The 12,091-nt window shown below is 46.7% G+C and overlaps 1 protein-coding gene across 1 annotated transcript in view; it reads right to left on the bottom strand.

Moving 5' to 3' along the window:
* Window positions 1-12,091, bottom strand: part of GRIK4 (glutamate ionotropic receptor kainate type subunit 4) — a 295,913-nt gene that overhangs the window by 38,038 nt on the left and 245,784 nt on the right. Inside the window, exon 12 of the mRNA XM_045555389.1 lies at window positions 7,082-7,195. Coding sequence (XP_045411345.1) covers window positions 7,082-7,195 — 114 coding nt within the window. The remainder of the gene's footprint in view (window positions 1-7,081; window positions 7,196-12,091) is intronic.

Raw genomic sequence — 12,091 nt, forward strand, 5'->3', positions numbered from 1 at the left:
GTCAGTCTATGGGGAAAATGGTAACTTCACATTTCCAGGGAGTCTCAGATGCTCTGGTTGACTTGGGACCCCATACGGGATCACAGATAATATCCTCAGATTAGAAAGGATCTTGAAAGATCATTTAACATACGACCTTGACATGGAGAGAAATATACTCACAATACCCTTTACACAGGTAGTTAGAATTATATGGAACTTGGAGACGGAAAACCTGGCTTCAATGATCCCTGCACCACTGTGTTGCCTCTCTTCTTTCCTCTGCACTGGCTGGGTTCAAAGATCTCAGAATTCTGTCCTGTAAGACAGGAATCATACTACCTGCCTCAGGGCATTGCTGCATTAAATCAGAGACTGTATGTGGAAGAGCTTCATAAATGAAGAGATATTAGTCAACATACAAATATCTTGGACATATATCCAGCCTCCTTGAAGATGTCGATATTAAACTGTTTAGATGAGATTTATCCACATGGGAGTTATATGGGCCAAATGTTGAATCCCAGGTTGGCTTCTGGCACACTCTGATGAGGCCTTGCTACAACAGTCAGGGTGTGCTTGAGGAATATAAACTTACTTTAACATTTTTAGTCTAAGCAAAACATCATTAGGCAAATTGCTGCTGCCTAATGAAAAAAAAAGACATAAAACTATGTGATATACTCTAATGTCAAATATAAATGTTTTCGTTTTTTAATGTTTGTCTCCCCTCCATTCACACAGATATTTGAGAGCTCAAAGTGTGCATCGATAGCTTAAAACCCTTGGCTACAAATGCCCTTGTAGTTACACTGCCATACCAAATACCGAATTTGTCAGTAGGAAGAGATGAGGTGATTGCCAGGGAAATCCCTTGAACTTCAGATACCCTGTCACTTGACTCCCATCCTTGGAGTATCAGGGGATTCTAAAGGCTGGGCCATCTACGTGTGGCCTAGAATCTCTCTGGCCCCAGCAGGGTTTCTGACACCTTCCCAGGTGGATGCTATGCTGTGTGCAGGAGATACAGGCATCAGAGGGAGAGAGCAATGAGGGCAAGTGGCAGCTATGGCCAGGCCCGAGCAGAAGATGTATCTGGCTGCTTGAAACATCTGCCTCCCATTTTTTTTGTTTGTTTGTTTGTTTCAAGACTAATGAGGAGAAAGGCTAGAAAGAAAAAAAAAAAAATCTATCTGAGTCACTCATCCTGTTGCCTGGAATACTGGCCCTGCAGGGCCCCCTAGCAGGTGCTTGGTGTTGCCCAACCAGGAATCACAAAGAATGATGCCCACTGCCCACAGCATCTCTGGATTTGTGGCCCTCCCTCCCTTCCTTCCTTCCATACTTACCAAGTAAATACTGCATGTTTAGGATGACCATATTTTTCCACACCAAAAATCATAACATAATAACCTATGGTCTGACAAGAGGGTGCTTTCATCTTAATGAATCTCTCATTGGGGTCTACTTAGAGAGAAACAGATAAATAAAGAATAATATAATGCAACATAAAAGTGTTATAATAGAGATATAGGCAAGAAGCAATTGGTTCCATCTAGGGGAGTCACACTGAAGAGCAAGTGCCATTTGAGCTGGGTATTGAAGGCCAGGGAAGAGTTTGTTAGATGGCCGGGAGGCACAAAGATGAGTGTGAACCTATACAAGGAGATAAGAAGACGCTGACCTGACGGGAGAGCAGTGAGCAGCATGGGGCAAAGGTGCCTGCAGGTAAAGCAGGTAAAGGCCTGGAAATGGGATAGGAGACATGGGCTTCATTCTCATGCTAAGAAAGCTGAACTTTTGGGGAGTAATAGGGAGCCAGTACACGATTTGAAGTAGGAGGTTGATGTGATTACATTTGTTAAAAAAACAAAACAAAACCCAACCCCAGGCTGCAGTATGGAGGATGGATTACAGTGAGGAGCAATTCATAATAATAGCTAATAGTTTGTTGTCCATATGACAGGCACTGGTATAAGTGCATTACACATGTAGTCTCATTTAATTTGCATGACAACCCATTTTTACCTATAAAGAAACTGAAGCACATGTGACATGCAACTAGTAACATTTAGACCTGGGAATAAACCCAGGCAGTCTGGCTCCAGAGTCCTCGATTCTCACTCTCCTACTTCTGAGTGAATGCGTACAATGACTGTGGCTCTTTGATGGGTACCCAGTAACGGATAAGGAACACCTTGCCCTCAAAGAGGACACAGGCCACTGGAATGGCAATAGTTCGGATTGGAGAGTAGGAGAGCCTGAATGGAGGCCGAAGAAGTGGGGACACAGAGTAGATGTGAGAACTCTTTAGGAGGTGAGATGACCAACTAAACGTGTGAGGTGAGAAAAGTTAATGAGGGCGCAGGTTACTGGATAGAGATGCCATTGCCTGAGATGGAGCGGAAGGGAGGAGGAGGGACAAGTCTGAGTGGGAAGCATACTGAATGCAGTTTATAATACTGTTTTGAGGTGCCTGTGAGACATCAGGCGGAGATGTGTAGTGATGTGCTAGAAATACACTACTGGAATTCAGAGGAGTGGCCAGGGTTAGAGTCACAGATTTCAGAGTGAGATGATGCAGGGAGAGAGTTGGTTGAATGAGAATAGGAAAGGGCTGTGGACATTTAAGGGGGGGGAGAGAGAGAGAGAGAAGGAGGGAGGGAGGGAGGAAGGGAGAAAAAGGCGTTCAACGGGCACGATGAGAAGGCACTAACCAGAAATGCACAAGGAATACTGGAGAAAAATGGTGACTTGGATGCTAGGAACAGAGTTTTAAAAAGCAGAATGGATTACTGTTGTAACAAATGCCTAACAAATGCCGAAGCCAGAATCCTTAGCCAGCCTGTGAGTAGCAGGGAGTAGGTGGTAAAAAGAGCAACACATTCTTATTTTGGTCCTAGGGATGCCTGAGCAGAAGCAGAGATTATCCGCCGATACTGGGAAGAAGGAAAATATCCCACAATGAACTCTTGATGATCCATGTTCATGAAAAAGCCGAGATAATCTGAGATTGCTGGAAATTCACAAATTATTTCTGGTTAACTGTAGACTTCAGAGACACATTTGCCATTACTTATTATTTTGGAGGCGTTTGCAATAATTCTTAAGTAGGCATTTATGCTTTGAGTTAATTATTTTTACTTTTGCACGCAGGTTTGATTGCCACCAGATGCTCACCTTTTGGTACAATTACTCATCAGTCAGGTGACCTCACAGACACAGAAGTAAGAGACTCTAGATCCTTACAGATTATAGATGAGATTAAATTAACCACAATTTTGCTCACAGATAACTATCAATTAGAGAAAAATTGCAGAACAGCAAACACTCAGTATTGAACTTTAATTCTGTTACCTTAACACTATTATGTTAGAGAGAGCTTCTCTATACAATTGTAGACTTAGGCTCTCGTGGTGGACTCTACCAGTCTGTCCTTTTGCATGAGTGGTTCCTGCTAAGGCCTCTTTGGTTTCAGGTACAGAAAAGTTCATCTCACACTTTTTCTCACCAGGTCTCCCCTGGGTTAGTCAATTTGGGATTGTTCTCTCCCCAGATGACTTTTTGGTACTTCCTAAGCATAGTGTCTCCCACACAGAATGTACTCAATAAATATTTGTTGAATAAATGCATGAACTGTCAGTTCTGCTTAGTGTAAGCTGTTCATTCCAGCACTCGTTTTTCACCCAGCGTGGCCCCCTGTTGTAAATCAGATCTGAGCATGAGCAGCTCTGTGCTGAGCTGGTGCTTCAGTCGTAGAGGCTGGAATCCTCACCAGATTGGGAAACCGTATCAATCAGGGCTCCCCAGAGAAAACAGAACCAATAAGCGACTGGTTCACATGACTGTGGGAGCTAGTAAGTCTGAAAGACCAGCAAGCTACAAGCGCAGGCAGGATTTCTATGCTATTGACCTAAGGCAGAATTCCTTCTCAGGAAGCCTCGGTTTTTGCCCTTATGTCCTTCAGGTGATTAGATGTGGCCCACCCACATGATGGAGGGTCATCTCCTCTACTTAAACTCAATTCATTGCAGACATTATTCATATCTACAAAAAACCTTGATACTAATACCTGGCTAGGAGTTGACCATACATCTAGGCAATATAACCTAGCCAAGTTGACATGTAAAACTTAACACCCCAGAAACTAATGCAGGTAAATTCATGTAGTCACAGGTTTTTGAGTGGTAGGAAACATTTGGTCAACAATCCAATTTAGGGTATCCAAAGCGTTGGTGAGTTGGGGTTTAGTTCTGGCCAGAGTTGATATTCAGGACAGGGGTGCCCTATGTGGTGAGGGCAGCCAGGCAGCAGGTGTTCCCAGGTGGTGGAAACACTTGGGGACAGGTGCCTTGGGCCACATGGCTCCCAGTGGGCCATCAGGTCACCAGCAGGGCTTTAGTTGCCTCATCATGAATCCAGAAATTAAGGCCAGAGCCTAGTCATGTGGTTGTCACAGGTTGTAGCAGCATAGTTTGGAGAAAGCTGGGTGTCTCCATTTTTTTCAGATGCTCCCTCAGGGCTCAGTGTTGGGGAGAGGAGCTCAAAAATGGTGCTGCCTAGAAGACCACCCAGGGAGCACCAACAGCACTAACGTGGAAGACCACTTAGGGAGCACCAACAGCTCTAACATGGAAGACCACCTAGGGAGCACCAAAAGCACTAACGTGGAAGACCACCTAGGGAGCAGCAACAGCTCTAACACGGAAGACCACCTAGGGAGCACCAACAGCACTAACGTGGAAGACCACCTAGGGAGCACCAACAGCTCTAACGTGGAAGACCACCTAGGGAGCACCAACAGCACTAATGTGGAAGACCACCTAGGGAGCACCAACAGCTCTAATGTGGAAGACCACCTAGGGAGCACCAACAGCACTAACGTGGAAGACCACCTAGGGAGCACCAACAGCTCTAACGTGGAAGACCACCTAGGGAGCACCAACAGCACTAACGTGGAAGACCACCTAGGGAGCACCAACAGCACTAATGTGGAAGACCACCCAGGGAGCACCAACAGCTCTAACGTGGAAGACCACCCAGGGAGCACCAACAGCTCTAACGTGGAAGACCACCTAGGGAGCACCAACAGCTCTAACGTGGAAGACCACCCAGGGAGCACCAACAGCTCTAACGTGGAAGACCACCTAGGGAGCACCAACAGCTCTAACATGGAAGACCACCTAGGGAGCACCAACAGCTCTAACGTGGAAGACCACCTAGGGAGCACCAACAGCTCTAACGATGATAGGAACACTGTCCTGGGGTTCAGAGGCCTGGATTTCAGGGTTAGCTCTGTAGCTCCAAGCATGACTTTGGTTTCCTTATCTGTAAATTGGGGATTATAATACCTGCTCTCTTTCCTCAAAGAACAGTCCTGAGGACCAAATAAGAAAGGGTGTGCAAAAGTGCCTCACAGGACAAGTTATTCAAAGATCACACACAGGAGGGTGGCAGGCTAGTGTCACAGAGAGAGCACGGGCTTGAATCACACCATTCCTGGGTTGAATCCTGCTCTTTCATTTATTAGCTTGTGGCTTTGCCTAAGTTTTTTTTAACTGATTGCAACTCAATTTCCTCATTTCTAAAATAAAAACAACACAACTGTATTAGTTTCCCAGGACTGCTATAACAAAGTATTAACACCACAACTGGTGGCTTAAAACAAGAGAAATTTATCATCCCACAATTCTGGAGGCTGGAAGACCGAAGTCAAGGTGTTGGCAGGGCCTGGCTCTCTCTGCAGACTCTGGGGAAGGATCCTCCCTTGTCTCTTCTAGCTTCTGGTGGCTGCTGGTAAACCTTGGTGTTCCTTGGCTTGTAGATTCATTACTCCAGTCTCTGCCTCCAAATTCACATGGCCTTCTCTCCTATGTGTCTGTGTTCAAAAGTGTCCTCTTTTTGTAAGGACACTAGCCACTGGATTAGGGCCCACCCTAATCTAGTATGACCTCATCTTAACTTGATTACATCTGGGAAGACCCTATTTCCAAGTGAGGTCACAATCACGGGTCCTGGGGGTTAGAACTTTAACATATATTTTGGGTGGGGAAGGGAACAATTTATTTCAACCAACAACATAATTCAACCCACATCACGGGGTTGGGAGCCCAGGCTGGGGCTGCAGAGGTGGATAATACCCCTTTCTCTAGGGATGGGATTTGGAGCCTGGGAAGGGGTCACTTCTTCAGCAGGTATGTGGGTGACCTATTGGTCCCTTCCCGGGTGAGCAGCCTTGTGGTACAGGTTATGTCCTGGAGTCTGCTCTGGCCGCTGAACTGTGGGTGCTGAAAATGACTAGTGTACTGGGGAAATCCATATGATTCTGTGCATTTAGAGCCAGTTGGGATGAAGGGAGGAGAAGGCTCCTCTGATCCAGTAAGGTCAACCACGTAAAGTCGGCTATTGCTGGCAACGTCACGATCATCCACTTGGTAGATGAAACCCAGCTAGGGTTGCTCTTTCTCTGCTCCTCCCACTAGCCAGCATACTTGGGGGTCATGTCCACACCCTGATGCCTATTGGGGTGTTCTCACAAACTCATTTGACACCCACTCTGGCCTACCTAGCCAGAGAAGTCTTCTTGAGTGGGTGGGGGGGATGCAGAAGAAGGGACAGACCAGGTATAAATGACACTAGATTATCTACTCTTCATTCACCAGTACAGATAATCGAGAGAGGAAGAAGTCTACATTCCCTCCCCAGATACAATGCTCAGAGTGAATACGGGAGGACTTGGGAGTGGAGACATTCTTGAGAGTGCTGGGGTGACTCATCGGGGCTGCCCTGCCCTCGGAAGGAAGCAAAGTGACCAGCGGGGCCAATCACGGACACACTACGCACCAAGTGTTGAGCGATCGCTCTTGGCCATCACTATGCAGTGAGGCAGAAGCAATTTTTACTGGAAAGCCCACAGCATGACTTTTCTATGCCTCCTGTTTTCCAGTTCGTGCAGCTGATGGGAGAAAAAATAGCCCAGCACATTTGCATTTAAGTCTTGAAATCTAAATATTTCCGTGAGTCACTCATTATTACCATATAACTCAGTGTTTGCATGCAAATAACTTTAATGACATAAACGCTTATAAAATAAGTCTCTTACCATATGAACGCGGTAAAGAATGCTAATTCCCAGAGTCATGAATGGCTTAGAGAAATCAATCACCTTCTCCCGTTCAGCTGTAATAGTGAGGCCCGCCACAGCCAGATCTGCCTTCTGAAAAGAACAGAGAGAGCCCGTCAGTGGGGTGGCCCTAGGAGACGGGGCACAGGGGCCTGTGACCAGCCGCTGTCACTCCTGAGGAGATGTGACGCTGGGCTGGCTTCTAAGCTCAGGGAGTGACTCTAAGTAGACACAGCACATCTCAGATCTGAATGAGCACTCACGAAAGGACATGGGTATTGAAGCTACAACTCGTGTTCATTTGTGGGTAGATCCCTTTAAATACATAAGAAATTTTTAAAAAGGGGGATCATTACGAGACTGTTCAGAGATGGTCTCAAATTGTCCTAAGGAGGGGCTCAGGAGGGGAAAACTGGCAGGTAGGGTTTCCTGGTTCTCAATATTGAGTAGCGTTTATTTGACTTATTAATTTGCTTAGTCAACCAAACTCTGCTGAGTGCCTGGGGCGTGTAAGACACTTTGGTGGGGGACTTCCATGACAGGTAAAAGTGCTGGAACCACAGAAACAAGAAACAATCTAATGCAACCCCATTCGTTTCACTGTGAGAAAGGGCAGGCCAAGACATTGAGCAAGAGGCCCCGTGTCACCAAGCTCATCCTTGCCAGGGCTGCGGCTGGGATTCAGGCCTCCTGATCACTGGCCACTACTCATGTTACTGTCCAGGTTAAAATGCAGGGGCCACTAGCAGAAACATAAGAAAGGTCCCTGGTCCCTTTAATGCAAAATAACCAGAATTTGCTCTGAAGAGGTTTCATTCCTTTCTCTTTGCCTCCAGATTGTACCACAAGGGCCCATATTTGATGAGAGTCTGGTCTGACTTAACGCCTTCTACGAAAGGAGATGCTGTAGGCTTCCTCAGTATTCTTCTCTGTCAGGAAGTTCTTTCTTGTATCTAATTTAAATCTGTCCTGTTGAACGCAAGCCTACATCCTATTGGTCTGCTCTCCTACACACGGGGCAGTGGGAAAAGCCCAAAGCTGGTGCTTGGTTCTAGTCCATGCTCTGCCCTCACTAACTAACTGGCAACCTAGGCTAGTCACTTCCCTTCTCTAGGCTCAACCTCATCCATAAACCAATGGTGTAGAATTAAGAGTGCTAGAGTCCTTCCCAGCAATTCTGTAATGGTGGTTCTCAAAATATGGTCTATGAAGCCACTTGCATTAGAATCTCCTGCTGGGCCAATTAAACTGTGAATTCCTGAGTCTCATCCCAGACCCCCCGGAACAGAATCTCTGCTGGTTGGACCCAGGAATCTGTACTTGTAACAAGTTGCCCAGGTGATTCTAACTGATACTGTACTAATGTTAGGATGTTTTGTAACCTAGGCACTGTGTCTCAGACTGGCTTCCAACAATTCACATTTCATCTTCTTTAACTCTTTTTCTAATGCTGCCAGATCAGTTGATGCAAAAGATGAAATCAGAAATGAGGAAAAGTGAAGTGTCACCCAACAACCTACAAACAGGCCAATCAGTTCTGAATGAGTAGATACACACACACACACACACACACACACACACACACACACACAGTATTCTTGGTAAGCCATTGCAAAGAAAGTAGGGAGGCAGACATGCTGGCCCTCATTTTACACAGGAGGGAATTACGATTTGTGTATAGGAAGGATAACTCCATTGGCAAAGGTCAGTTTCTTCTACATCTCAACCTCAATCCTCCATCCCCAATGCAGGTTCCATCCCATAAGGCAGTCACACGATGCAGCATAGGTTAACAAACCCAGGCCCTTATAAAGTGAGGCCATCCTTAAAAGAAACCAGAGTGCAGAAGATGAAAGCAATTTTTAATAAAAAATAGAAAACGTGGATGCTTCTGTATTTCTCCAAGAGGGTGCTGATTACTGCTATCAAGTGAATCACCCTTCGGGTTAGAGTGAGGTCTGGTTGGAAGATTGCTAGCGCCTTCATTTGGAGGACTCTTCAGGGTCGCTTGGGCCTTTCAGAACCTCAGCCCTCCATGACAGTAGCACGGACTTGAAGTCAGTGTTTAAGTGCAGGTGTAAAGCAACAGAAATCAACCACATTTGTAGCCACGCCCTGCCTGAAACCTGGGAGGAGAAAACAAGAGTTAAATGGGCTAGAATGAAGAAACGAAGCAAGGATGAGACAAAATAAAATTGATAAAATGGGCAAGAGGTAAACACAGCATCCAGCTCTTTCTCTGGTTATTTAAAAAAAAAATCCAAATCGATTAAGCAAAGTGAACAACTTGGTCCTCAAGTTTCTTTCCCCCATATCCAGCTTGCCTCCCAAAAGCACACACTTTAGATTAAAATTTGAAAACCACTTCCCAAGTTTGTAAAAGTTGGCCAACATGACATTATGCCCAAACAATTCCACATGTTTGGAGAAGCATCTGGAGTGGACAGCGTCCCAGCCCGGGGCTCTCACCCAGGCACGTGTAGAGTGACCACGTGCACAGGGAGAGTGTTTGCTCCACGCTCTGACAGGGCATCTCTGTCCATTCACAGAGACACTTCCCCAGACTGGACCAAGCAGAAAATCTGTTTCGTGCCCACATTGCTGACACACTCCTTCCAGCCCTGTCTCTCTTCCCTTTGTCTCCCGGCGAGAGGAAGCTGGGGGCAGGGGAGGCAAGGGAGGAGATGGAAAAGGGCAGTGACAAGCTGAAAGAAACCGTGGAGGTTTTATGGTGGTTGTTTTTTATATTTAATTGACTCAGTATAGAAAACTAATTATCTAGTTTGACTTCAAAGCACTGGGGTATCAGCCACAATCATGAGGGATCAGATTATTCCAAAAGACGTGTGTTCATTTTATTTTACCTTAGTTAAAAAGATATTGCGCTATAAAGCAGCCTTCAGATGAGGAGATAATGCACCATGAAACCAAGCTAATAAGAAAGGGGGCTGGGACTGCACAAACGCTGGGACCTGCTGGCGTGGGAGCCGAGGGGAGCGTGGGCACAATGACAGGTCATCCGAGCCCTTCTGCTCCTCTGGCCACTCGGGGGCAGGCGGGGGTGTGCTCTGCAGTGGAAAGAGCCCGGACAGGACATCAGAAGACTGGACCCTTGCTGTGCAACCCCTGCTGTCACAGCCACTGAAGTATACTGAGCTCCGCCCAGACGACACCAGGGCAGGTGAGAGCCCCACGGCCACTGGGGGACTGTGCCTCGCCCAGGAAAGACAACTAGACACGGGCAAAGAGATCCTAAGACGCCGAGAGGCCAAACGTCGTCCCACGCACGCTTTGTGCAAACTTGCCGGGAGGAGCACAAGCAGCGCCCAGATGCTTCAGTAAGTTTCTCAGGGTTTTCTGAGAAGTGCTCAGAGAGGTGGAAGGCCACCTCGCTAAAGGGAAAGGCGCATCTGAAGGCTTGGCGAAGGTGCTCAAGGCCCATTATGAAAGAGAACAGAAAACCTTTATCTCCTCTAAAGGGGAAACAAAAAAGAAGTTCAAGGATCCCAATGCACCCCAGAGGCTTCCTTTGGCCTTTTTCTTGTCCTCTTCTGAGCATCGCCCTGAAGTCAAAGGAGAACATCCGGCCTGTCTGGGATGGTAACTGGACAGATGCGGACGGCCACCACCACAGGTGACAAGCAGCCCCATCGAAAGGAGGCTGTGAAGCTGAAGGAGCAATGTGCCAAGGCCATTGCTGCAAACCAAACACAGGAAAGCCCGATGCAGCCAACAAGGGAGTCGGGGAGGCTGATGAAAGCAAGAACAGAGAGAAGGAAGTGGACCATTAGGAAGATGAAGAGGAGAAGGAAGAGGAAGATGAAGAAGAGGAGGAGGATAAGTTGGTTCTAGCAGGGTTTTTTTCTTGCCTATAAAGCATTTAATCTCCCATGCACAACTCATTTCTTTTAAAGAAAAAAATTGAAATGCAAGGTTGTGCAAAATTTGTTTTTTAACTGTACAGTGTATTTTTTAGTATAGTAAAGACCCACCACTGACTGTGTCTTAGCTAGCCCTGGCCTGGCGGTATTATCAACAGCCACTAGCCTTGCCTGGTACGGAATGGGGCTGTAAGTTGGCATGGAAACTTAACACAGGCTCTTGGTGCCCGGCACAAATGAGTTGTACATGGGGATGGCAGTTCTGTCATCTGCAGTTGTCTCTGAGGAGACTTATAAGAAATCATTGCTACTCTGTTAACTGAATACCACTCTGCAATTGCAAAAACACTCCAAAAAGTTACAACTGTTTTGCTGACATTCTGAATGCTTTTAAGTAATTTTTTTTTTTTTTTATTTAAAACAAACCCAAAACCTGGCTCTTGTCACAGCTGGGCCACAACCTCAGCATGACCTCAGGCAAGTTATTCCACTCTCTGGAATGGTTTTCTCAACTGTAAGATGAAAGGTTCAGCTAGAAGCTTCCTTAGCTCCTTCCCGGCTCTCAAACGCTTTCATTCGCCCGGCTGGAAGAGGCAGACGTTAGTTAAGTGGCTCCCACTTTGCGTAAGAAGCCAGTGGCAGTCAGCAGTACTGAATGCTCTGAGGAGGAAAGCGTTTGCCAGACTAGTCAGCAAAGAGCAGCGGCTGGCAGGGACCCAAGGCAGGGACATTTTATTTTAGGGAGAGAAATCCGGAAAGGGCGGGAAGGCACAACACCTTTGCGCCATCCGAGGTGCAAAGCAGGTCTGGAACTGTAAGCCGGGGTGGGAAACCAGACAAGCTCAGGACCACCAGAACCAGAGGGTGGATCTGTCGGGAGGAGGACAGGTGACCGGTGAGGGAAGTGGAGAGAGTTGCGCACGCATGCCGTGTTCCTGGCCACGCCCTGGGGGACGTGCACACGCGTGGGGGGATATAAATACATTCCCTCCCAGAGAAGACCTCGCTCCTCTCCCTATTTTGATGGAAAGTGCTCTTTGAAGAGCTTTGTGTTCTGCCTCTGAGAGAGCCCCTCTTTTATCTCCTGGATGTTTGTGGAATTTACAAG

Source organism: Lemur catta, chromosome 7 (assembly GCF_020740605.2).
Source record: "Lemur catta isolate mLemCat1 chromosome 7, mLemCat1.pri, whole genome shotgun sequence".
Classification (NCBI taxonomy): domain Eukaryota; kingdom Metazoa; phylum Chordata; class Mammalia; order Primates; family Lemuridae; genus Lemur; species Lemur catta.